Consider the following 25,827-nt stretch of genomic DNA (forward strand, 5'->3'; position numbering starts at 1 on the left):
GACTTATTTTTTTTGCACAAAAGAGGATACTGGTACAAGAGGATTACCAAAGCAAAAGTAACACAGAAACTCAAAAAGAATGGTCTTGTGACAAACAATCAAGCCTTCAATTTAAGCTTTCATTTCATGAGAGATTCTTGTTTGCTAAGAAAAGAGCAGGAGAAATGTTTCAGTGCTGGTATGACATGAATTCACAATTCTCATTCTCCTTATTCCCAGTGTTGTTCAGCACTTTTTAAACATGACAGTGGCTCTATTCATTCCCTAGTGACAATCCTTCAATGGACATGCATTTCACCTGACCTAACACTATGGGCACCTGTGGGGGATTTTGCAGACAAGTTGAACAACACACGCCTCATCAAACATCAGGACACTCAAGGAGGTCACCCTTCAGGTGTTAAACAGAACAGATGTGAAAACTTTACAACAATGCCAATAATGGTCAGAGCAGTATAATATTCAGTATATTATATCAGAGCAGTATAAAGTTATGTAGGACATGTACTAGAATATCACACATTTGCTGGATTTTGCAACCCTACATTTAATGAAAATTGGCTAATTACTTATTTTACAGATACTGATTGCATATTTATCACACTGTTTTTAATAATTATGTGCTTAATAGGTTTCAATTTTGTCATCTTTTCACAAATTGTGACAGTGATCATTGAGAAATAATTAAAAAAAATCTCTCTATGTGATTATTTACAATGTTATACTTACTCTATTCATGTTGATGAATATGACCGTTTGTATAAATGGATGCACGTAAATGAAATGCAGACAGAAGAATGTTGAATTTTGTTTCTCCATCAACAGCATGTGTTGTTCATACAGCAAACCACACAAGAAAAGCAATGAGGAAACAGGGAGTCTTTAAAACATGGAAGTAAATAATCCAATCAGAAATTTTGAATCATTTCTTTCTGATACATTTTAGAATATTTCCTGAACAGACGGCATAGAGAAAAGGATCCAGACGACAGCAGTTTAGCAAAGCCAGAGTCTTGCTTGTATCACCATAAACTCCACGGAAGGACATCAGTCGGACATAAACATCTGAATGAGATGTTTTAGTCAGAGTAGTAACTATATCAATCACATTGATGATGTGAACAGTCCAAAACAGAAAGAAAGCCACAACAATGCTGACCACAAGTCTCTTCTTGTAAGTCTTAACGTTTGCCCCCTGATTTCTGGGTTTCTGGTCCCGTGGAGCTTTAGTTAGATTGGAGCTCTTGGCTTTTTGGCTCAAGCCTTTGTGCAACCAGAGATAACATGTTAACATGATCAAAAATGGAATGACGAACCCAAACAGGATCTCAAGAAGCAAAACAGCCACTACTATAGACTCCATTGTCCTCTGACATCTTTGCAATCCATCCTTGTCTTTGAGTTCTTGAGTGAAAAATATTGGTAGGGCAAAAACAAAGGCTAGAATCCAGATGCCAGTCAGATGAAGGTGTCTGTGTCGTCTTTCCAGTCTGTGCAGTAGCTTCCTGTTAGTGACCCTTGACTTGATGACATTGTGATAGCGGTGCACACTCATGGAGGTGACCGTCAGGACACCAACATACAGACTCCAGTGACCCGAGAAGAACAGGATCCTACAAGACCAAAGGCCAAGTTTCCATCCAAACAGTATTCCACACAGCACGACAGGAGCCAAGCAAAGGGTCAAAGCATCAGAGACAGCAAGGTTTAGCATTAGGCTTAAGGTAAAGCTCAAATTTTTGTTCCACTCACGAGCAATGCTGATGATTACAGCGATATTGCTTGGCAAACCCACCAAACAGCACAAACCCAGAACTACAGCAGGAGCAATCTGTTCTGAACCCACAGCAGTGTTGTTAGATGTGGAATTGAAGCTTACGTTGAGCTCCATCATGATCAAATTTTTTTTTGGTCTGGAAAATGCTGAATGTAAGTTATGACTGCTTGAAGAACAGGGGCTATGTCGACTCCTCCCACTTCTGTAAACTAAAACCACAGTTTTGCTCTTATCTCAATCAAGGGAAATTTTTTTTTTATTAAAGCTCCCCTTTGACTCGCTATATACATTTTCTTCTAAACCAAACAATGCAATTAAAATAAAAGATACAGAGACAACATTATTAACTCACACTTCACCCTTAAAGGGGTCATATGATGATATTTTAAACGTTCATTATTTTGTTTATTGGGTGTAATAGAATAGGTTAACATTTTTCACATACTGTACATTATTGTTGGTTGTTAATCAATGGTATATGATTTTGTTGAAGCCTTCTGTTTGCATTATTTTTAGCTTATTTGTAAAATAACTGTGTTCTTGTGGTTTGTGGTTTTCAGATGTTTCTTCCTCTTCTGTTCTTCCTTTTACTCTTAATGAAGCCCCTTTTGCAAGCTGCAAACATTTACCTCATATGCTATTAATAAAATTTTTAATATTTTAATAATAAAAATATTAAAAATTGTCTTATTAAGCTCATAATAATATATAACACCATGGTAATATATCACTACTTATAGGTGTCACGGTTTTGTTTTTGGGTTTGTTCTCGTCATGTTTCTGTGTCGTGTCATGTCATGTCATGTTTCCATGTCTGTCATGTGATTCCCTGTTTGTCATGTGATCCTGCCATGTCCATGTGTCTTGTCATTGGTTAATTGTCTGATCATTGTTCACAGGTGTCCCTTGTTTTGTCATTAGTCTGTGTATTTAAGCCCTCATGTTTGCCATGTGTCTTTGTCAAGTATTGTTTCCTGTAGTCTGCTGTTGTTCATGTTCATGTTCATGTTCATGTTCATGTTCATGTTCATGTTCATGTTCATGTTCATGTTCATGTTCATGTTCATGTTCATGTTCATGTTCATGTTCATGTTCATGTTCATGTTCGGAGCCAAGCAAAGGGGCAAATTTATTCTGTTACAAGATTGTCATTATACTGACATGATCTGACATTCTTCTGTCTTAATTTTGTATTTAATTAATTTAACTAGTAAATTAGTTTTATGTCTTCTTGACCCTGTTCCTTTTTCTCTGGGCCACAGGTTTATGATACTCCTCCAATGGCAATGAAAGGCCCACCCAGTAGAGATGGTCAGGAGATCTATGACACTCCACCTAGTGTGGACAAGAGCCAGCTGCATTACCAACAAACGGTAACAATTATTCTTTGTCTCCATGCATGACTGACACAAATCAATTACACTCTAGTTTTATGTACACCTTTGATTTGGACATTAATGGAGGTTGCAGACACTTACAAAAAATAAGTATACTTCAAGTAAATTTTATTAAGTAAAGTTCAAGTATATTTTAAGTATACTTTATGTAGTAAGTATACTAATATCAATGTACTAGAAGTATACTAGTAAGTGTACTGTTTCAAAACTACTTGGAACTAAATTACCTACTTTTAGTGAATAAAAGTATACTTTTAAGCATACTGTAAGTGTAACAATAGTAAACTTTGAGTACACAACTAGTTTTTGCAACTATACTACAAGTGAACTTATACTTTACTTGTCAAATACTTTAGTTTATGAAAGTACACTTTGAAGTAGACTCTCTGTAAACTAGTTTAGTAGTTTTATACTGCAGGCATACTTGTAAGTTTTCTTTAAGCAAACTTAACATCGTACTTATAGTTTACTATTTATATATTATTTTTGCACTTTAAGTACACTATTATGTTCCTATTTAGGTATTAATATTTATATTTGAAATATACCTTTAACAGTACTTTAACTCTTTCCATTTAAAAAACATTTTATTCTAGCTTCATGCATCCTTTTTTATCAACACTTGAATGTGGGTAAGTTTCATATAAAAAAAAAAAAGTGCTACATTTTAAACAAAAAGCAGAGATAATAGCATTTTTGTCAAAGACTACGACCTCATCGGATTCGATGATCAAAACATAGATGGAGTAGATCGAGTCCATCAACACCCCAAAGCTTCACTGTCGTTTCCTCTCCATGGGTTCGACATTTCATTTGGTAACGGTAGGCAGTTTTTTAACTTTTATGCTGATTAATGTTTTATGACCACGTTATTTTACATAATTTAATGATCAAAATTTAATTTGATCAGGAGATTCTGTATTAGAAGATGCGTAATAGCGCCCCCTACTGTCCTATAACAGTGAAACATGGATAGCCTGACAATTCAGTCAAATAGTCCAAAGTAGATTTGAAGTAAATTCCTATGACTACACAGAAATTCAGATACTCAGAATTAGGAACATATCTGTTTTCTGTTTCATATCTTATTTTTTTGTTTAAAAGAAGTATAATAATAGCACACTTGAATAAACTTCTTTTTCGTAAGGTGAGATCTGAATTCCCTGAAACAAAACAAAATGACAGAATGCATTTGGATTAGGCTCTGTAAGCAATTTCAGTCATTTTGCTAGCTTTAGTCAGACTTAGCAAATTAATTTTACACTCACTTCAAACACATGTTGCCCCTCCAAAACTCTGCCCACTACTGACATCTCAGCTAACCCAATGAAAGTTAAAACTAGAGTGTAAATTAATTCACAAGCAGAAAGAATTTCTGATCGGCTAGTCAGTCACATTTTCAGTGATATCTGTCAGGTAAGAGGAATATTTTATGCAAACTGTTCCAAAAAAACGTAACATTAAGTTAACATTAGTTAATGCACTGTGAACATGAACAAATAATGAACAGCTGTATTTCTATTAACAAACGTTAACAAAGATGAACAAATACAGTAACAAATGTTAACTAATGAACCTTATTGTAAAGTGTTACCACATTTATTTACATACTTGATTACAAAGCCACTTGTTGGGCCTTTGAAACATTTAGCTGAGCTTCAGCTTTTTAACATTAGCATTGTTTGAATTTTAGAAACTGTATTTTTTTTATATACATTTATTTCCATACATATGTATACTGTATATTTTACAAAAATAAATGATCAAACAATAATTGAAAGAGTTGAAAGAGCCCTGTTATATCACATACCAACCACATTATACACTTTTTATTTATTTATTCTATGACATATATATATAATTTAAAGTGATAGTTCACCCAAAAATGAAAATTCTGTCATCATTTATTCACCCTCAAGTTGTTCCACACCTGGATGAATTTCATCTTCTGCTGAACACAAAAGAAGATATATTGAAGAATATGAGTAGCCAAACAGTTAATGGGCCCCATTGACATCCATAGTATGAAAAATATATATATAATTAAAGTCAATGGGGCCCATCAACTGTCTGGTTACTGACATTCTTAAAAATATCGTCTTTTGTGTTCAGCAGAAGAAAGAAATTCATACAGGTTTGAAACAACTTGAGGGTGAGTAAATGATTTTTGGGTAAATTATCCCTTTGTAATTATACAAGTATACAGATGTCATTACTTATACCTACACTTACAAATATTACATTTTATATAAATAAACATTTTGTTATTCATCTATTTATTTATATACAGTGAGGAAAATAAGTATTTGAACACCCTGCTATTTTTTGCTATTTTGCTATTTTGCAACTCCCACTTAGAAATCATGGAAGGGTCTGAAATTGTCATCGTAGGTGCATGTCCACTGTGAGAGACATAATCTAAAAAATAAAATCCAGAAATCACAATGTATGATTTTTTAACTATTTATTTGTATGATACAGCTGCAAATAAGTATTTGAACACCTGAGAAAATCAATGTTAATATTTGGTACAGTAGCCTTTGTTTGCAATTACAGAGGTCAAACGTTTCCTGTAGTTTTTCACCAGGTTTGCACACACTGCAGGAGGGATTTTGGCCCACTCCTCCACACAGATCTTCTCTAGATCAGTCAGGTTTCTGGGCTGTCGCTGAGAAACACAGAGTTTGAGCTCCCTCCAAAGATTCTCTATTGGGTTTAGGTCTGGAGACTGGCTAGGCCACGCCAGAACCTCGATATGCTTCTTACAGAGCCACTCCTTGGTTATCCTGGCTGTGTGCTTCGGGTCATTGTCATGTTGGAAGACCCAGCCTCGACCCATCTTCAATGCTCTAACTGAGGGAAGGAGGTTGTTCCCCAGAATCTCGCAATACATGGCCCTGGTCATCCTCTCCTTAATACAGTGCAGTCGCCCTGTCCCATGTGCAGAAAAACACCCCCAAACCATGCTTCACAGTAGGGATGGTGTTCTTGGGATGATACTCATCATTCTTCTTCCTCCAAACACGTTTAGTGGAATTATGACCAAAAAGTTCTATTTTGGTCTCATCTGACCACATGACTTTCTCCCATGACTCCTCTGGATCATCCAAATGGTCATTGGCAAACTTAAGACGGGCCTTGACATGTGCTGGTTTAAGCAGGGGAACCTTCCGTGCCATGCATGATTTCAAACCATGACGTCTTAGTGTATTACCAACAGTAACCTTGGAAACGGTGGTCCCAGCTCTTTTCAGGTCATTGACCAGCTCCTCCCGTGTAGTTCTGGGCTGATTTCTCACCTTTCTTAGGATCATTGAGACCTCTATTGGTTTTGAGGCAACTTCCTCTGTGGATTTTCCATAGGCCAAGATAACTGTGTCATCTGCATACATCAAAGTGTCACAGTTCTTGCACAAAGATGGTAAATCGTTAATGTATAAACTGAAAAGAATTGGACCTATAATTGAACCCTGTGGAACACCAATTGATAATAGTAAGGGGGTAGAATTATATTGGTCAATTCTTACACAATACAGATGTACACTGACAGTGCAAGCTGATCATCAAGCCAACCACGTGTCCGGTACTTTTCTGTGGAACTTAACAAGGTGTTTAAACCACCATGCATGTTTCCTTTATTGTTTCTGTCAAGTCAAGTAACTTTCATTTCTATATTGCTTTATAAAATACAGATTGTTTCAAAGCAACTTTACAGTGATAACAGGAAAATGATTCAGTGATGCAAACAGAGTTCATTTTGGCTGTACAGCAGCTCTAAAAGAAAATAGTTTCATTGTTCAGCTGAAGTTCTGAGTTAGAGCATTTAGCGTCAGGGTTATTATGAAGCAAGGATGTACAGTGTGTACAGAGACACAATAACTACATGCCTTTCAGTATAAAAGAGGAACAGCATTTATAAGACACTATAGCAGCAATTAAATGATTTGTATTACTGTGAAGAGAGAGGATGGAAGCAGGGTGCATAACCATAAACTGTAGATACATTCTATAGATTATTTATACTATTTGTTCATTAAAATAATATAATCTAATAATATTGCAGCAACAAAAATTCATAACAGGGTTGTTTTTATAAATGTTCTACATCTTTTTACAGACTGAAAAACGGGGGTTCTACTTACAACACTTTATGACATTCCTTGAAAAGAAAACATAGAGAAAAGGATCCAGACAGCAGTTTAGCAAAGCCAGAGTCTTGCTTGTACCCCCATAAACTCCACGGAAGGACATCAGTCGGGCATAAACATCTGAATGAGATGTTTTAGTCAGAGTAGTAACTATATCAATCACATTGATGATGTGCACAGGAGTCCAAAACAGAAAGAAAGCCACAACGATGCTGACCACAAGTCTCTTCTTGTAAGTCTTAACGTTTGCCCCCTGATTTCTGGGTTTCTGGTCCTGTGGAGCTTTAGTTAGATTGGAGATCTTGGCTTTTTGGCTCAAGCCTTTGTGCAACCAGAGATAACATGTTAACATGATCAAAAATGGAATGACGAACCCAAACAGGATCTCAAGAAGCAAAACAGCCACTACTATAGACTGTGACTCCATTGTCCTCTGACATCTTTGCAATCCATCCTTGTCTTTGAGTCCTTTAGTGAAAAATATTGGTAGGGCAAAAACAAAGGCTAGAATCCAGATGCCAGTCAGATGAAGGTGTCTGTGTCGTCTTTCCAGTCTGTGCAGTAGCTTCCTGTTAGTGACCCTTGACTTGATGACATTGTGATAGCGGTGCACACTCATGGAGGTGACCGTCAGGACACCAACATACAGACTCCAGTGACCCGAGAAGAACAGGATCCTACAAGACCAAAGGCCAAGATTCCATCCAAACAGTATTCCACACAGCACGACAGGAGCCAAGCAAAGGGTCAAAGCATCAGAGACAGCAAGGTTTAGCATTAGGCTTAAGGTAAAGCTCAAATTTTTGTTCCACTCACGAGCAATGCTGATGATTACAGCGATATTGCTTGGCAAACCCACCAAACAGCACAAACCCAGAACTACAGCAGGAGCAATCTGTTCTGAACCCACAGCAGTGTTGTTAGATGTGGAATTGAAGCTTAAGTTGAGCTCCATCATGATCAAATTTTTTTTTGGTCTGGAAAATGCTGAATATAAGTTATGACTGCTTGAAGAACAGGGGCTATGTCAACTCCTCCCACTTCTGTAAACTAAAACCACAGCTTTGCTCATCTCAATCAAGGGAACATTTTTTTTATTAAAGCTCCCCTTTGACTCGCTATATATATTTTCATCTAAACCAAACAATGCAATTAAAATAAAAGATACAGAGACAACATTATTAACTCACACTTCACCCTTAAAGGGGTCATATGATGCTATTTTAAACGTTCATTATTTTGTTTATTGGGTGTAATAGAATAGGTTAACATTTTTCACATACTGTACATTATTGTTGGTTGTTAATTGATGGTATATGATTTTGTTGAAGCCTTCTGTTTGCATTATTTTTTAGCTTATTTCTAAAATAGCTGTATTCTTGTGGTTTGTGGTTTTCAGATGTTTCTTCCTCTTCTGTTCTTCCTTTTACTCTTAATGAAGCCCCTTTTGCAAGCTGCAAACATTTACCTCACATGCTTATTTTTAAAATAAAAACTATTAAAAATCTTCTTATTAAGCCCATAATAATATATAACACCATGGTAATATATCACTACTTATAGGATGTTCTTAATTCTAAGTTTTACAGTTTTTCTCAATCACTTTGGCTCAATTCTCGAATGAGTTTGTCTCTCAAAACAACAAGTTCAGATTTCTGAACAATTAGTTTCTGGTTCACAACATTATTTGAATTTCTTATTGACAAACGAATTGCATGCGTTTTGGCATATGTATGCAAAAAAGTAAGTACATTGTCTTAAATTTGAACAATAACTAAATGCAGCTAAACCACAAGAAACCTATTTAGTTTTTTCCAAGGCCCATATTACCAAAATATAGCATTCTGGTAATCCATACTCTGGGATACTTTGTTCTCTCATGAGACCAAATCAATAATTTTGGATCATATATGAATGAATGCATGTATGAACTGCAGTCAGATGAATGTCAAATATTGTTTCTCCATCAACAGCATGTGTTCATCTACTGCAAAACACACAAGAACAGCAGGGAGAATTATTTCTTTCTGATACATTTTAGAATATTTCCTGAAGAGACGGCATAGAGAAAAGGATCCAGACAGCAGTTTAGCAAAGCCAGAGTCTTGCTTGTATCACCATAAACTCTACGGAAGGACTTCAGTCGGGCATAAACATCTGGATGAGATGTTTTAGTCAGAGTAGTAACTATATCAATCACATTGATGATGTGCACAGGAGTCCAAAACAGAAAGAAAGCCACAACGATGCTGACCACAAGTCTCTTCTTGTAAGTCTTAACGTTTGCCCCCTGATTTCTGGGTTTCTGGTCCCGTGGAGCTTTAGTTAGACTGGAGCTCTTGGCTTTTTGGCTCAAGCCTTTGTGCAACCAGAGATAACATGTTAACATGATCAAAAATGGAATGACGAACCCAAACAGGGTCTCAAGAAGCAAAACAGCCACTACTATAGACCGTGACTCCATTGACTCCATCCTCTGACATCTTTGCAATCCATCCTTGTCTTTGAGTTCTTGAGTGAAAAATATTGGTAGGAAAAAAACAAAGGCTAGAATCCAGATGCCAGTCAGATGAAGGCGTCTGTGTCGTCTTTCCAGTCTGTGCAGTAGCTTCCTGTTAGTGACCCTTGACTTGATGGCATTGTGATAGCGGTGCACACTCATGGAGGTGACCGTCAGGACACCAACATACAGACTCCAGTGACCCAAGAAGAACAGGATCCTACAAGACCAAAGGCCAAGTTTCCATCCAAACAGTATTCCACACAGCACGACAGGAGCCAAGCAAAGGGTCAAAGCATCAGAGACAGCAAGGTTTAGCATTAGGCTTAAGGTAAAGCTAAAATTTGCGTTCCACTCACGAGCAATGCTGATGATTACAGCGATATTGCTTGGCAAACCCACCAAACAGCACAAACCCAGAACTACAGCAGGAGCAATCTGTTCTGAACCCACAGCAGTGTTAGATGTGGAATTGAAGCTTACGTTGAGCTCCATCATGATCAAATATTTTGAATCTCTAATGTTAGAAACAAAATATACAAGTTACTGAGAGAACCCCTCCCATGAAACAACATATGCCAAATGGCATGCTCACCTATAGCCGGAAAAATAAACAAAGATCATATATCATAGCCACAAGCAAAGGTTTTAGTAGCACTTTCATTAATAAGTTATTAGCAATATGACAGTATATCATTGTATGATAAAAGATCAGTAGTTACTGTACAAACAAATATGATAGTTACTGTACAAACAAATATGATTTAATGACAATTCAATTTATATTTACATTAATTAATGATCTGTTTAGGATTATAATGTAAAATTATAAAGTTATAATAAACTAACCAATATTTTTTAATAACACTTAAGAAAAACATAAATAGTAATTTAAAATATAGTAAAAAGCAAAGGCTTTAGAAAACTCACAAATAAATGATTGATGACATTTAAGGGGAAATGTGAAAACATTGTGCTGTTCCTGGCTGTGGGGCAGCAAATGTGACTCTGCATAACTTTTTGGCTAAAGTTTAATTTTCTGATATAAGTTCTGATTCATGTCAGTCATTTAACAGCCTGTTTAGTTCCTAGGGTCAGAGAGAGAGTATAAATTGGCTAAAACTACTGATTGTATGACTGTTTTGAAATGATAATTGTTTTGGGTCAAATAAACCTGTTACACATGAAAAAACAAAACAAAACAAAAAACACCACCATTAAAGGGGCTTAATGTATTTTTAGATATTATTTAACATCAAATATATCATTTTAATTTTATTTTGGTCAGTTATTTTATTGATAATACCATATTCTGTGCAATCATTTTCCATACAGCATATCAGTTTAATGCCAAAAATCCAAATTGTCCTTCATACACATTAACAACAACAACAAAAAAAATATATAAAACAAAGGAAATCTGTATAATCTCAAAGAGAACAATTTATTATAAAAAGCACTGACAAATATACAAGGTTAAAAAAAAGTCACTGAAACATTTTTTTTTCTAAAGACATTGTATTCATCACTTAGTTGAACATAAAAATGTAGTTACTTGATGACAAAGTTCAATAACAAAGACTTACAATGCATCTATAAAGGAGAAAAAAAAATGCACACATTTCTACGCAATGTAATGCCTCACAATGTAAAACCTCGACATCATTGAAAACACCAGCACTTTATCTGTCACCCGTGCCTTCCCATCAGACTGTGCTCACAGAGACAGCCCACAGTCAAGACAAAACTATTTTCTTCTCAGTTGTAGATGAAGTTAAACCTGTGCAGGGGAATGAATAGGTTGAGCAAGTTAATAAAAACAAAGGATTTACAACATTAACTCTTTCCCCGCCAGTGTTAAAAAAAAAAAGTTACCAGCCACTGCCTGGATTTTAGATCATTTTCACAAAACCTATCACAGAATATTTTGTTGTAAGAATATCTGAACATGCACTGTTCAGTATGCAAAAGAAAGAACAGAGCCTCAGCTTTTAAACAAAAACTCTTAGCTTTAATTCTAGCTTGAAAGTAAGTTTCATAAAATAAGCAACATTTTAAACAAAAAGCTGAGAAAAAGGCTGTTAATAATTAAGAGGCTGTATTAAATTATTTCAGCTAATTTTTAAAATGACATCCACCATTTTGAGATGAAATACAAGACAGAAAACCATTTTAACTATAGCGCATCTGTCTTCCTATTTTTAAACAGGAGATTTAAATAATCAAATAATAAATATGATATTTGCTGTAATTATTTTACACATCCACATGAGAGACAATTATCGTCCGAACAGGGATAAATACTACGTCTGGATTGGATTCAGAACAATGATCAAAACATAGATGGAGTAGATCACTTCTGTCAACATCGCCAACGCTTCACAGTCCTATACCTCATCCTGGGTTGACATTTTATTCAGTAACCTTAGGAAGTTTTGATTTATATGCTGTTTAATGTTTGATGATTGCTCTATTTTACATATGCATCTGCTTATATCTGTGTTTTGATCCTGAGATTTTGTACTATTTCATAAGATGCATTACCCGTCAATGGCGGGGGAAAGAGTTCATTTAATTAGACACCATTTATCAATATTGTTTAAATGATGAAGCCTATTCACTAGATGCTTTCGTAACTCATCCGATCAGTCTCATATTAAAAGTAACACCTCACCTGCTCAGTAGCTGAGGAAGACTGGATATAATCGGGCCGTAGCCAGGAGCATTATCATAAAGCTCGAACAAGGGGGCGGCCACCAGCTTGTAGTTCTTTGGCACAGCAAACAATGCTAAAGACACACGACACACAAGTTAAGCTGAATAATCACATTTTACCCAAGGTGCATTGAGTAAACAAAACATATTTTGCCCTACCTTTCTCTTGCAGCTGTACTAGAAAAAGCTTCTTATGTTCTTTAGGTTTAGTGATGTGTGCTGGAATATATGGGTACTGTGGAAAGAAACGAGATATGAAGCAAAATCTTAGTGTGTTTGAAAGTGAAAAAATTATTGTTTTATACTGTTGGTGATCCTGTGCGTGGTGTTTGTCTGAGGAAAAAGGAACGGAGTAGTTACCACCTGAGGTGGTTCAAAGTTTGGTCTCCACCAGTTCCCAATACAGTCATCAATGACCCAGTCCTGTTTCACTCCATCCTGACGCCCCAAAATCTTGACAAGAAAATTAGGAATTATTCTCCAATGTATTTTAAATCCATTTATTACATAATATGGCATTTTAAAGTCATACAAGATGGTATGATACTCTGGCCCTGTATACACCTGGTATTAAGATGCGTTTGTCGATCGGATCACAAGTGGGGGACGCTAAATGCAGGAGTAAACGGGGTCTAAAACATTTTGAGCTTGTCCACTTTTGACCACTTCCAGAGGTAGTCGAAAACGCATTCGAACCGAGCGCTTTCGTAGTTTGATGTAGTCGAACGCGTTTGAACAGCCACAGAAGACCGCACACTCTCCGCCTACTGACCTGATCTAATGCGTAAACATTTTAGGAAGCGCACTAGCCATACGGGATTTAAACTTTGTCGGCTATAGACCCAAGTTTGGTTTGAAGATGAAAAATGTACCAAGCACAATGTTCTCTCATCATTCCTGATTTCTAACACACACTCACAGTTGTTCAGCATGATCTTGCGGCTATCAGATCAGAAACGAAAGCTGCTGTTCTCCATGTTTTTCCGTCGCCGGTTGCATTCATTTGTAAATTATGCATGCTTATTTCATCCATTAGATCAAAAGATCTGAAAAAGCCCATACATTTACCTGCCTAAAGTAGCCTGGGAAAACCCAGACAACTTCCAGCAAATTTAGATTTGCTCTGCAAGTAGTCTGGCAAAGAGCTCATTCAAGCCCATTTCTAATCCGTCGAAATCGCGGCACCAATCAGAAACGTTGGGGCGGGCTTTACACAATGACGATCGCTCTGATTGGTTTTAGGTCTATCCAATTGCACCCAGAGGCATTTGAGCAACGTCCGTTGGTGAAGCGCATCAACTTTTAAATGCATTATTATATTCAAATTGCAAACACATGAGGACAGTCTCCATGAAAGACCCATTTGCAGATGAACGTGCTACTATATTTCTCTCCGAAACGGTAGGAAATTAAATTAGATTTAATAGAGGATTTTAACTGTGACAAGATGATTGACAGGGCAGTTTAAGTGACAGGATGCACGCGACAGATCCGTCCAAATAAAGATGACGAAGTAGTATGTCCCAAAGCTTGCCTACTTTTTTGCTACACATTCAAAAGTAAATACCTTTTCTTCACAAAAAGAGTACATACTTTTATGGCGTAGTGTAACTTAGGCGAATTGGGACGCAGCATATGGCTTTACACGATGACGATCGCTCTGATTGGATTTAGGTCTATCCAACTGCGCCCAGAGGCATTTGAGCGACGTCCGTTGGTGACGCCCCTTTGGAAATGAGTTATTAATGAAGCTTTGCCAGACCATAACTCAGTTACTACTGAGAATGGTCTGGTTTTAACCAGGCTATGCCTAAAGACCCTCCCCTCAAAGAAATCAGGACAGAAGTGGTTGAAAATGGACAAAAGAGACGGATTAAAACACCAGGTGTAAAAGGGAATGTGCCTCCCTCGTCCACCTGTGATCCGATCGACCATAGCGTAATACCAGACCAAATCTTAATACCAGGTGTAAATAAGGCCTCTGATAGGAAGTGTTTTTGTCTTGACTTGGTTGATTTTTTATCTCCAAAGTGAACAGATTGTAGTTAAAAAATCCTGTAAATGCCATTAATTATTACCATAATAAATAGTCAGAAAACCAATCATACCTCTGTCATCAGTCGTTTTAACCCCTCCACCTCATCTTCTCCAGGGTTCAACTCACCACCAGGACTGCAAAAACACAATATGTAAACTGTCAGGCACTGACAATACAAGTTACTAGACACATTTTCAACAAATGCAAAATGGATGAACAAATCAAAACAAATCAATGCAAAGTAAAGCAACACATCAAAAATGAATAATGAATCATACAGAAGGATAGATACGTTCCTTTTGAAAGGGTTAACCACTAAAACGGCACCTATTTGAATCGATTACATCCACACAAACTCCAGTGAAGCAGTGACCACTTACAGTTTGAAGAAGGTGGTTCCCAGCTGTAGGAGCAGCACGTGAGGGAGTCTGTGCTCGTGCACGATCAGAACTCCCTCCACTGTCCGCCGCATCCCGATTTTCTCAAACTCCTCCCGCATCCGCTGAAAGCGTGCGGCTACCGAGCTGTCCTTCTCATAGAGCGGCTCCTTGGTGCCGAATGTGTAATTTGTTAGAGGGTATCTGCGAAAAACAAACATCATAATGTTCAGGAGTTCCATCATTTAAATGAGGATATGATAGAATGTTATTGATCGACTATTAACAATATGCGCTCTTGTTAAGGAGCACTTCAACCCCCGATTAATTGTTCAACCCCACAAATAAAACAGATAAGAAAACAGTAACTACTGCACATGGAATGGAATACAACAAAAACAGATCCTTGAATGCCGGTTATTTTATACTATCCATACATGTGCATGTCAATATAAATGTACAAACTACTGGTATTTATTAACAACAGCAGAAATTACATCTTTCTGACATTATGTTTTAATGTTATTTATAGTAAATTATGATACATAGACATACTTTGCTTGTTATATACGTGCAACATTTCAGCCATTAATAAATTATAGGTAGATTTTGTTAACTTCCTGTCTAGAGATGTATGTTTATGCTGAGTATTAAAAATAAACATCTATCACGTGTCATTATGCGTAGTGATTTGGCTCATGTATTTTACGTCTCGCAACTTCCGTTAAGGGAACATAGTGAGAATCGATGCTCCCTGGTTTTCAAGGTGCATTGCGGGAATTTTTAGGGAACTGGAAGGATTCTGCGATTGAGACAGCACTTAAAATGTCCGACTCCCTTATCAGTGCCCTGACTACTGATCTAGGGAGCTGATTGAGACACACGCAGTGTATTGTTACGCATCCAAACAGCAGAAGGCAGGACGGAGCATTTTCAAAAAGAAGCTATAAGGGATCGCTGAGCATTAGTTATGAAATAAAAGTAACTGCACGTCGTTTGCAGTGGTGAATTCTACTCACAGGTTGATTGTTCTCTCCAGGGTGAGCGGTTTAGCCGGCTGGCTAATGTATTTATTGCCGAACTGATTTACTCCACGAGGCCAACCGGTAGATGATCGATTAGGAGGTACAACTGACATCGTACGACGAATAATATAGTCGCTTCTTAATCTTTGCACTAATCACTTTTTTTTTACTGTTGATTGTGATATTAGTGGGATTGAATTGCACAGCCTTGGCGCTCGATGAAAACCGTAATACGGCTCTCTGTTGTGAAAGTACATCCGGGACATCGGGCTACTTCCTGTGTTACGACCGTGCGTTTTGCTTTACGGCATGTCTGCGAGGCTAATAAATATTGTTGATAGATAAGTTAATTTTTTTTTTTTTTGTCTTTATCTGTGAAGACAATTATTTTTGGTGTTTTTGATGAAAATAAGAATGTGGACTTTGTACTTAATTATCTTTTATTATTCGGAAAGTTTTTCATTCATAAATGTATGGAGCTATATTATAAAACCAAACCTACTTTGACTCATTGGAGGAATGAGCTGAATCTTCTAAGTAAATCTCTTAAACTTGTGGAGGAAAAGAAAGCCCTTAAATTATTTTCTTTACTTGAAACATTTAAGTTAATCTGAAATGGCCCCGGTAAGTTTTGTTCATTTGTTGTTGTTTTTTTTGTTTTTTTGTTTTTTACTGCTTTTGTTTTGTTTTGTAGCTGTATCTATAATCTCAGGTATGTTTTGTATTGTATTGTTATTGCTGATTTTGCTCAATCTTTACTGTAGTATATGAGAATATGCTTAACTGTTTAATGCCTTGTATGTTTGTAATTATTTTCATTTAATAAAAAATAAAAATAAAAGTTATTTTTTTTATATTTTCTTTTATATACATGGTTTTATTAACTTACTAAACTTTCTTTCTTGCTCGTTTAATCAATCTATAGTGTTAAAATATATAAATGAATGTGACTTGACTTGACTAATCTACATTAATTTACCATTGCAAGTAATCACATGATAAAAAAAATAACCGTCTCAAAATAAACCTTTTAGTTAAACCATTGATTTGTGGTAAAGAATAGCGAAACTAACATCGAATAAAATCTACTTCTAATACCGTTATCACCTTGTTATAAAACAGTACAACAGAAACATAGATATTTCAGTTTACATAGGCCTAACTTTGATGTGATCTCTTCATTCGTTTATTTTAAGAAGTAAAATGAGAGATCCTGCGTGCTTTTAAAATACGTTTATTGTTTTACACTTTTTGTGTGTACATATTTTTTAACATTATGGTGGTGGGAGTCAGGAACAGACTACATCCAGAATTAATATGCAACATTGGTTTCCTTTCTTGCTTTCGTGCTTTTGTGTCTCGCTGTGTTACTCTACATTCATTTTTTACTAGTGCAATTAACCACATTATGAAAACAAAGTATACAATGAAAGACTTGCAACCTATGTGAAAAAGCACCCTTCTCAAAATAAACCATTTTATTATTGCGCTTTAGGGAGTAGTCAAAAAAATAAGAGTAGGCCTATAAACTAACACTGAATAAAAGCTATTTCTAATACAGTTATCACTCTTAGTGCAATTTCTTTTATTCCATCATCGTTCCCATCTAAGTCATCATTAGATGTTGCATCCTTGAGAAATCATACAAATCAATGCAGCAAGATTGCTTTTTAGGGAAATCATATAAATCAATGCAACTGTATTGCAATTTTAAAATTCAACACATTTGCAAGAGATCTAGGGTATTTTGCATTGCTATATGGCTGCCCTGTAATAACAAAGTGCATTATGGTCTCTGAAATGTTATCATATGTCATGTGTTCATTTGCCCTCATTACATGAGGTTTGGCAGGAACAATAAACACATTCTTTCCTAAAGCCTAAGGCACTGTCATTGTTAGATAGTCTCTAATTGTGTTGTTGGGTTTAAAAAACAGTCAACTGAAAACATCAAATTAGAATACATTGTATAATAATAATTAAAAAATATATATTTATAATACATAAGTATAGTGCTAATCTCAAAGGCATTAACAATTGCTGTTTTAGTCATCTTTAGCTACTTAATTAAGAATTCAACCAATGTGGTCAATACATTTGTATCAAATGAGGGCAAATATCACACAATATATCATAAGCGTATCAAAGACAACTATAAATCCTGCAAGGCTAGTCGATCAACTTAAAGATAAATTGAAACAAAAATACTTGATGTCTTAAGAATATGTTCCAGAATATTACTGAGAAAAATACACTAAATTGTGCAAAAAGCAGTGCATTATTTCAGTTTTCTTTCTGTGAGGTCTGATTTTTAACCCCTAGACCTCTCACATTAATACATACATAATATTATTAAACCAGTACTTTTATATGCCTTTAAATATATTGAAATACAAGTATGTGCTTCATTATAAGGTAAATTTGAACAAAATATGTTGTCTTTTACAGTTAAGTTTTAGGGAAAATTAAAATCACAGCTCCACAAAGCAGAAACTCCAACACACAGAGTAAAGTGCATTCAAACTCGGGCCACAATAATTTATGATGTATTGCATACAGTTCACATGTGTTGTAGTCGTTGGGGAAGGAAATGCTTAATATTGCCTTTCTTTGGCATCTTCAAAATGATCTTGATGTAGCCTGAACTCCTTATTGGCTTTGAGAAAGGTTTATTGTAAATATTCCATCTCCAAAGAGTTGCTCCAAAAGATTCGTAAAAATCCATCTTCCACCAATGGCCTACTAAGTGAATCTTCATGAAGGGCTGGTCGGCACTTGATATATCACCGCCACATCTACTAGTCAGATAAATTTGAGCCTTCTCTTCTGATGTTGGAATAATATGCAATCCAAGTGTCATGCTTTCAAATGGATCCCTCTTAGAGAAAGAGTAAACAAGACAACCGTAAGTGTGAGGTAGATTTTAATAGCATAAAACTATACTTCTTAGACAGTAGATTTTAACATCACAGGGATCTTCAGGCTGTTAGTAACTGTTGATCATTACCTGTTCATCTCCCAGGAGGGATCTGTGCTGGCTGTCATATCAGGTCTTCACTGCTCCTCATAGCCAGCGGTCGGGTACGTCTCTCCCTCCTGACCCTGAAACATGTACTGGGACATAGCAGCAGGGATGAGGGCATTAGCCAGCTCCTGCAAATGCACAAATAAATAGTTTAGAAAATAGTCCATATAACGGGTACTTGATCATGCAATTATCAAATGTCACTTTGAGCCATTAATGCGGCTGATTGTGACAGTAAACTCACTGATTTCAGGTTTGGGTCCATTTCTGTGAAGTTCCACTCATTCAAAGGCAGACTAAATGTGAAAGGCTGTGAGAAAGAGTAGAGGTTATAGGTTAATCGGGGTGTGTATGTTACTATGATCCTCTCATTCACTTGTATGTGTGTAAACAGTGGATTCGCTCTCTCGCCCTGTAAAGATTCATACTTACATCCATTGCTGCAGCACTGCTTTCCATGCTCTGCTGGTGACTTCTCAGAAGCAGCTGTAAATCCTCCAGGCTCATGTCAACGTTCTCCACGCCATCAGGAATCTCTGGTCTTTAACATGTACACACAAGTTAAACTGAAATGTGAGTGGTGCCTGTCTAAAACAAAAGTCTTAACTGTGCCAAGTTGTAGATATTTGTTACTTTGACATGGATGATATATTATACCTCTCCAGCATGGGTCTTTTGGCCCTTCTCTCTCCCAAATTAGATCCTCGGCCCTCTAGGACGGACTGTACCATGGCAACAGGGAGGACGGGGGGTTCAGGGCACACCTCACAGGAGCCGAGTGGTACACCATCTCCTCGTCCCTGCACCCCAGGACTCGCCGGCTCTTCCTTAATCAGCATCAGACACTTTTCCCTAAACAAACAGATCACATTAATCCAAGGAAAACTAGGGTCCACTGAAATCCATTTGCTCTTTTCCCCCCAGAAATTCTGTTGTCTGCTTTAATTTTTCTGTGTTTTATAATTGAATACAAAATGTATTATCAAAACCGTTGGTAATCAAACAATTGCATAAAACATTAACAATTTAATTAATCTTTTAAAATGTAATCAAATGAAATGTAAAATTTTTTTTGTGTGTGTGTGTGTGTGTGTGTGTGTGCAAACAAAGCACTGCAAAACAGATGCACAGATGTTTCCTGGAAAAGTAATTGTGATATTGTGTGATATTTCTGGGGGGGATTATTAATTATTTTATTATTACTGTGAGAAGTACATTCAACTATACAATAATATCCTAATATATTTCTGTACTTTTATACAGTAAATTGCATTTTTATGACTGGGCCCTACTAAACAAATTGGCTAAAGGGATAGTTTGCATTGTTCTCACCCTATATTGTTCCAAACCTGTATGACTTACATAGGCTACTTGTGTGGAACACAAAAGAAGATATTTTGAAGAATGTTTGTGTGACTGTGTCCATAGTCCAAGTCAGTGGGGTCCAAAACAACATGAATATACAGTACAATTTTAATGTATGGACAAAAACAGTTTTCATTTTTGGGTGAACTATCCTTTAACCCTGAAGGTCGGCCCACTCACCTTGATTCCTCTGCCTGCATTTGTAAAGCCATGGTGGTGGACTGTGAAATTTCAGTGACATCAGAAATGATTGGCCCTCCTGTCATCACACCGCTAGTGGAGCAGGATGCACTTTCTGTGGATGGCTGGTAGAACATGAGAGAGATTCTGTGTTTGTCATATTTTATTGATCGAGAAAGCCGTCAAAACACCAGTTGTACGAGGCATGATAGTGAGAAAAATCTTCTCTGTCAGATCCTCAATCTTTAATATGCAAGCTTTCTCACCGACTGGATATAGAAAGATTCTTGCAAGGACTCCATGGAGTGGCTATGGCTGAATTTGGAGGCAGGAGGGGTGGAGCAGCCATCATCCAGCATGAGAGGACTGAAGAGAAGGAAAAATGCAGCATATCATTGAAAGAAACCACATTATTATCAATAAGGGTTCAAATACAAAGACCTTGTTGAGAACTAAAATCCGATTGCACCCTAGTGGTAAGACAGTGAAAGAAACGTTGGAATAATGTTGTTATTAGTTAGCCACTTAAAAGTTTCAGCGAGGTAAAGAGCTCTGGCTCTTGCGGTCCCTCTTACCCAGTTTGTTCTCATGCGTCACACTAGCTGACGGTGCACCTTTTAATAGAAGGTAGAGGGTCATGCGCTACAATTCAGGTGTGTGCGTGTTTGTGGGTGCGTGTGTGAGGGCAAGAGCTCAGGAGGTCTGACTCAGCATTCAACTCCATTCATCGCAGCGAGGGCAGTGAATTGTATCAGCTGACTGTTTCCAGCTGAGTTGGCCGTTCCCTCTACTGTGTTTGTGTTGGAGCATCAGGCTGTTGATTGCTATTTTCTGTTTGCTCTTTTTTTTGTTTGTGAATATGTGTCAATACAAAATCGAGTGCTTCAGATTAGTGTTTGTGTCGAAGTGTGTGTTACAGATGAATGGGTGCACTCACAGCTTTCTCTTCATTCCCACAGTGCTGGGAGTGTTGGACTGCATCTGGCTGAACAGAAACTGAATCAGCTATGGATAGAACAGAGAATCAGAGAGTGATTAAGCATTACTCAGTCACTAAATCAGCACAACAGCTTCTATTCCGATAACAGCCAGTGTGGGCATGAGCTGTATTTCTTACCTTGTTCATGACTTTCTGCTGCTGTGTGTGATTCTGCCTCAGTGACACCACCTCCCTCCACAGAACATCATTCTGCCTACAAGATAGATAGATATATGGATGGATGGATGGATAGATAGATAGATATATAGATAGATAGATAGATAGATAGATAGATAGATAGATAGATAGATAGATAGATAGATAGATAGATAGATTAATGTGGTCCACCATCTGAAAACATTTGAGAACTACTGAAATAGATGATTATTCAGATGAATATATACACATGGGTATATGATCAGACCGCTGGACTCCACCTGTCAGGTGAGCTACTGAATGTTCTATTGAGGCAGCTTAAACAAAACCCCAAACCACTGAGATTCACAATGCAGAGAAGCCGATGAATGAGCCAACTACAGAAGTAGGTGAAAAGTTAGAGGGATAATAGAGGTGAAAAGTCAAGTTGTTGTTTGGGGTTCAATTGCTTTGTTACTAAGAGTGAGGATAGGCAGTGAATGATGCCATGGGATTAATTGGGTATGTGTACAAGATGTGTGTTAAACGTCTTACTGTTTCATATCCTGCATCTGCATCTCCATGTTCTCTTGTTGGCCGCGTAACACCTGCACCTCATACAACAGCTTACTCAAGTCCTCTTGCCGCACTTTGGTCTCCTCACTTTTCACTATTGACACCTGTGAATACACAAACATATAAACTATGGTGCAGTAATGGGTAAACAAACCTCCATCCTCTCCTCTGTGTGTGTGTGTGTGTGTTTAAGAGCCTCTGACTCCGAGGATGAGAGCGAATAAAACAAGAGTGAGAATCACTTAAAGATGAGACGTCTCACCTTGCGCTTAATGTGCTCAAGCAGATGCTCATGGCCCTGGAGGAAATAGAGGTGCTGGAACTCGGTGTCATCTCGCTCTGGCTTTACCAGCCCGCTCTGCTCAATGTTCACCACCTTCCTGAAGCCGTCTGAGAGAGAAGTGAGAGGTTAGCACAAACACTCCTTCAATCTGGAGGGTCTGTGAGAGTTTTGGTGATGTTTGTCAGCGCAGGCTGATACTTACACATGTTGAGCTGGCGTACAAAGCTTGCCATGTTATTGTGTTTGAAGTATTTGGGCAGAACCTCCTTAGCAAATCTGCCCTGGTCAAAAACATGGAAGCTGGTGCCCGTCTAGAATGAGGCAAAACAAGGCAAAATACATCTCTGCTTTTATTATAGCACAAAACAGGTTGCATGTGTTTATGAGAGGGGAGTCTTTTAATGCTCTTCCTCAAGCTTTTCCTGAAAGGCATAGTTTAAATGCAAAACTGAGACAGGGTTGTGTTAAATCAGAGAGAAGCATGTTGCTTCTTTTTTGCACGCACAAGCAGAATGTAAATGATTTTTGATACACAGGATTTTTAGCAAATTAATTAATGTGTGCAGTACTGATGATTCATTGCCAAATAAAAATAGATGGCATTTTCACCAGAAGATTATGAATATAATCATTATGCAGTCTCAAAGTATTGATCAAAATTAATTATCTTAAAGAGCCAGATGATTTGCCAAATGATTTTTGTGGTTCCGAGTTCAGTCAATAATTATTTTTTATTGGCCTTTGATTGGACCTTTGATGCCTTTGATGTTCATTTAAAATGAATTTTAAAACATTTTCATCTGGATGCAGAATGAATATAGATAATTTGACGTGTTTCTTATTAATCATTCTGATGACCTAAGCTAGATCAGCACTAATAATAGTAATAAATCCACCTTCAGTCTTATTTTAAAACTTCATCAACACATTTCCTCAAAGTTCAACACTGATCAACATATTTCCATTATGAAGAATAATATGCTTACACAAGGCATTAATATAAACTGTTAAATGCATGTTGTAAATATACTTTTTATATTAAAATTTCTCCCAAATTTACTACAGCTAAAACTAATTATCAAAGTATTTGCTTAGTTAACAGTATAAATATTTTTTCTACACTAAATTTCAATACCAGACAAATATTTTTATACATTAACAATATTTTATATATAGTTTTTCTACTAAAATTCTTTTACATTTTCCACTGACCCGCTAGAGATCTCTTACAGCTCTCCTCAGAAAATGTTGAATATATATATTTCTCTGATATTGCAATTTGGGAATAGAAAATATTTATTTTTAAACAGATACCACTGTTAACCAAGTAAATATATTCCAATATTTTAGTAATTTGTTTTAGCTGTAGAAAATCAGTTAAAAGTCAGATTATTCAATTTAGTAAGATTACTATTTTTCACAAACATTATAAAAGGGTCTGTATACGTGCCAATAAAGCATAGCTTTGAATACATAAATACAGCTGCCATTTCATTGCAAGGGATCATCATATTTGGAGGTTCTTGGCATTCAAATATTTAAAAAATCACTGACTTACATTTCAACTTTTAAATGTGTTTCTCTGGCTATCTACTCAAGGGCTCACAACAGTCCGACAAAAATTCCATAATTAAATGGCAACGTTGGTTTTCTTCCTGATTTTCTTTCTATTTTAGATCTACACAGTTTATCATCATATATATCAATCAAATAGGATGCCATCAGGATGAACTCACAGTACTCCAGCAAATCAGATGATTGGTCTCTGGGTCCTCCACAAGAGTCCAGAGTTTAGTGAGGAACGCAGGTACATTGCTAGCGTATGCTCCATCCACACCTATAGAGCCTGGGTTCTCCTGCATGACTACACTTGGACTTGAACAGATGAGTCTAAAAATCCAGAAGTATTTTAGTCCATTTCCAAATCGATGCTCTCTTGGGATGTGCGTTGCTGATGCTGTTCCTCTCTCCTTCTCCTCCTCTCTCTGTGGCCTAGTCATAGGGCCATATTGGTCCCTGCCATTCCCACAGGTCAGAGTCAGCATAAAGCAATGCCCTGCAGCATCACCACTATACCCCCTCACTCAACAAAGGATCCCACAGGAGAACAATACAGAGTCACACAAAGCCTAGAATAATGCCACACTGTCACGCCAAACAGCACAATGACCAAACACAACCTGCACAGGAGAGTGTGCTGGGCAGATGTGTGGGGTTTTGTGTGGATTTTTTTGTTTATTTAATTGTCATTCATGATGTTAAGGTTGTTGTTTAGGAAAAAAACTGATCGTCTTCAAGAAGTGGAATATTTACAAATACATTATCCACCTGAACAGGTGGTCTGTTTGTATATGTATGTATGTATCTATGTATGTATGTATGTATCTATGTATATGTATTCATGTATGTATGAATCTATCTATCTATCTATCTATCTATCTATCTATCTATCTATCTATCTATCTATCTATCTCTATGTGTGTACCATCCATCCATCCATCCATCCGTAGCTTTATTGGCATGGTAAAAAAAAGAAGCTTTACTTTGTCAAATTTAGTCCTATATTTAGTCCTGTATAATACATATACAAATAATACAATAAAAATAAACAAAAATAGTCTACCTTTATCCAGGGCTTAATTTGAGCCGGAACACGCCGGAACATGTTCCGTCACCTCCGACATTGGATCCGGAACCTTTTTTATTGGATCCGGCACCTCCTGTGTCACTATGGAAAATTAATTGCCTAAATGAAAAAAATAAAATTAGCCTACTGTTTGTGTAGTGTTCAATGTTTGTGACACATGATTTGCGCGCTTGTTGTAGACTACTAGTTGAGATTGCTGTTCGATAGCCTCGATCGTTTCACTCAGGGGAAAAATGTCAAAAAGACAGAACAGTTTGCTTAACTTTTTCAAATACGCTGGCCAGTCAGATCCCAAACCAGCAAAAATCGTTTCCGCTGATCAAGAATGTGGAGACCACGGTGGACACAGCAACAGCAGTTGCCTATCGACATAATATCTCGTTATTTCGACAAAATAAGGGGACATTCTAATCTGCATTAAGCCACATTAAGCGTTCTTATAATGGTTTTCTATGGGAGGAAAATGCTTAACGTGTAATTGCGTTCATATTCTGGGCTCATCTGATTTTTTTGTACATAGCATAGCCTACTTTGTTATGATTTTAGTATCATAATGATTAATAAAAGCACGCACAATTATCCGTGAACTTGATTTTAACAAATGCCTTTCAACTTGTGTGTGCAAAATTCAGAATTAAATGAATGTGCAGCAATTTGTAC

General features: G+C 36.8%; 5 protein-coding genes across 6 annotated transcripts; all 5 read right to left on the reverse strand.

Annotated features, from left to right (window-relative positions):
• Nucleotides 1-922: 922 nt before the first annotated feature.
• LOC311089532 (C-C chemokine receptor type 7-like) lies at nt 923-1,900 on the reverse strand (the record flags this gene model as incomplete). The annotated part of the gene is made up of 1 exon (XM_084124257.1): nt 923-1,900. Exon 1 carries the CDS (start codon nt 1,892-1,894, stop codon nt 923-925), a length of 972 nt encoding a protein of 323 aa, XP_083980383.1. The 5' UTR covers nt 1,895-1,900.
• A 4,871-nt stretch (nt 1,901-6,771) lies between these two features.
• On the reverse strand, nt 6,772-8,280 carry LOC311090024 (leukotriene B4 receptor 1-like; the record flags this gene model as incomplete). Its single annotated transcript, XM_084125125.1, has 1 exon — nt 6,772-8,280. The coding sequence occupies one exon, from the start codon at nt 8,278-8,280 to the stop codon at nt 7,309-7,311; it is 972 nt and encodes a 323-aa protein (XP_083981251.1). The 3' UTR covers nt 6,772-7,308.
• A 1,047-nt stretch (nt 8,281-9,327) lies between these two features.
• LOC311089533 (leukotriene B4 receptor 1-like) lies at nt 9,328-10,320 on the reverse strand (the record flags this gene model as incomplete). The annotated part of the gene is made up of 1 exon (XM_084124258.1): nt 9,328-10,320. The coding sequence occupies one exon, from the start codon at nt 10,318-10,320 to the stop codon at nt 9,340-9,342; it is 981 nt and encodes a 326-aa protein (XP_083980384.1). The 3' UTR covers nt 9,328-9,339.
• Nucleotides 10,321-11,241: 921 nt separating this feature from the next.
• nudt21 (nudix hydrolase 21) lies at nt 11,242-16,267 on the reverse strand. Of its 2 annotated transcripts, none has more exons than XM_084124889.1 (7): nt 15,972-16,267; nt 14,956-15,156; nt 14,646-14,709; nt 12,898-12,990; nt 12,697-12,772; nt 12,497-12,611; nt 11,242-11,602 (listed from the first exon to the last, which is right to left on the reverse strand). In XM_084124889.1, exons 1-7 carry the CDS (start codon nt 16,088-16,090, stop codon nt 11,581-11,583), a joined length of 690 nt encoding a protein of 229 aa, XP_083981015.1. In that variant the 5' UTR covers nt 16,091-16,267; the 3' UTR covers nt 11,242-11,580. The 2 variants fall into 2 exon arrangements, with proteins under 2 accessions (XP_083981015.1, XP_083981016.1); XM_084124890.1 differs by having other exon boundaries at nt 12,901-12,990; nt 15,972-16,241.
• Nucleotides 16,268-17,437: 1,170 nt separating this feature from the next.
• hsf4 (heat shock transcription factor 4) lies at nt 17,438-24,547 on the reverse strand. The gene is made up of 13 exons (XM_084125100.1): nt 24,257-24,547; nt 22,723-22,831; nt 22,500-22,627; nt 22,217-22,341; nt 21,665-21,740; nt 21,485-21,552; nt 20,814-20,913; nt 20,548-20,672; nt 19,660-19,854; nt 19,435-19,543; nt 19,247-19,312; nt 18,985-19,130; nt 17,438-18,855 (listed from the first exon to the last, which is right to left on the reverse strand). Exons 1-12 carry the CDS (start codon nt 24,518-24,520, stop codon nt 19,032-19,034), a joined length of 1,464 nt encoding a protein of 487 aa, XP_083981226.1. The 5' UTR covers nt 24,521-24,547; the 3' UTR covers nt 17,438-18,855; nt 18,985-19,031.
• Nucleotides 24,548-25,827: the final 1,280 nt, after the last annotated feature.

This window comes from Abramis brama (genome assembly GCF_963993115.1).
Source record: "Abramis brama genome assembly, chromosome: 9".
NCBI lineage: Eukaryota > Metazoa > Chordata > Actinopteri > Cypriniformes > Leuciscidae > Abramis > Abramis brama.